Here is a 1339-nt window from a genome sequence, read left to right on the forward strand (position 1 = left end):
AGGGTCACAGGTCACCCACCTCAGCCAGGCCAGCAGCATCTGCAAGATCCCCAATGGCTCTACCCTTTTCCTTACTGATGGCCCTGGTGGTGCTCAGCTGCCACTCCATCTGCTCTCTGGCATGTGACCTGCCTCACACCCATAGCCTGGGCAACACAAGGGTCTTGATGCTCCTGGGACAAATGAGGAGAATCTCCCCCTTCTCCTGCCTGAAAGACAGAAATGACTTTGGATTCCCCCAGGAGGTGTTTGACGGCAACCAGTTCCAGAAGGCTCAAGCCATCTCTGTGGTCCATGAGATGATCCAGCAGATCTTCCACCTCTTCAGCACAGAGGGCTCGTCTGCTGCCTGGGATGAGAGCCTCCTAGACAAACTCTACACTGGACTTTATCAGCAGCTGACTGAGCTGGAAGCCTGTCTGAGCCAGGAGGTGGGGGTGGAAGAGACGCCCCTGATGAACGAGGACTCCCTGCTGGCTGTGAGGAGATACTTCCAAAGAATCGCTCTCTATCTGCAAGAGAAGAAATACAGCCCTTGTGCCTGGGAGATCGTCAGAGCAGAAATCATGAGATGCTTCTCTTCATCCACAAATTTGCAGCAAAGTTAAGGAGGAAGAAATGACACCTGGTTCAACATGGAAATGTGTCTCACTGACTGATAATATCACACTTCCACTTGCTCTGCCATGTCAAAGACTCTCATGTCTGCTGTAATCATGACCTGAATTGAATTAATTTGTCAAAAGTTTTCAGGAATATTAAGCAGCATCATGTTCAACTCTGTAGGCACTAGTCGCTTACAGATGACCATGCTGATCCATCTGTCCAAACATTTATTTATCTACCTATTTATTTACTTATAAGATTTCAATTAATTTTATTCATATGATATTATGTGCACTTTTAAATCATGTTTAAGAGAAAAAAATACAGTCTTTAAATTTAGTCAATTTATTACTTTCTTTGTTCATTAAATTGTTTCTATAGAAAATTACTTGTATTTGTTTTTATTTAATAAAGAAACACTACATCTGATTGTAACCAGATTAAAGAATTCATGGTACAATTCAATTACTCATTATAATGTTTTTCAAGTTAGAAGTAAAAATAGATTTCCTCTAAGCCAGGTTATATGTTGTCCTCACGATATAGAGGTGAACGCAACAAATCCAATCCTGTTTTCTGGTATCTTTGATTTTTGTTGAGAAACCAACCTAAAAACAGTAATCATACTTAATTAACATTAGTTATGCTAAATGATATAATAAGAAAATGGAAAAAATGGGATTCTCTCAGTGTAAGCTGGAGCAGGCATGTCAGGAAATCAAAACAAATCAGC

General features: G+C 41.1%; 1 protein-coding gene across 1 annotated transcript; it reads left to right on the forward strand.

Annotated features, from left to right (window-relative positions):
• Window positions 1–53: 53 nt before the first annotated feature.
• LOC124232713 (interferon alpha-2-like) lies at window positions 54–608 on the forward strand. Its single transcript, XM_046649646.1, has one exon. It carries the CDS (start codon window positions 54–56, stop codon window positions 606–608), a length of 555 nt encoding a protein of 184 aa, XP_046505602.1.
• The last annotated feature ends 731 nt before the right edge of the window (window positions 609–1339 follow it).

The sequence above is a fragment of the Equus quagga genome, unplaced genomic scaffold (genome assembly GCF_021613505.1).
Source record: "Equus quagga isolate Etosha38 unplaced genomic scaffold, UCLA_HA_Equagga_1.0 108632_RagTag, whole genome shotgun sequence".
Lineage (NCBI taxonomy): Eukaryota > Metazoa > Chordata > Mammalia > Perissodactyla > Equidae > Equus > Equus quagga.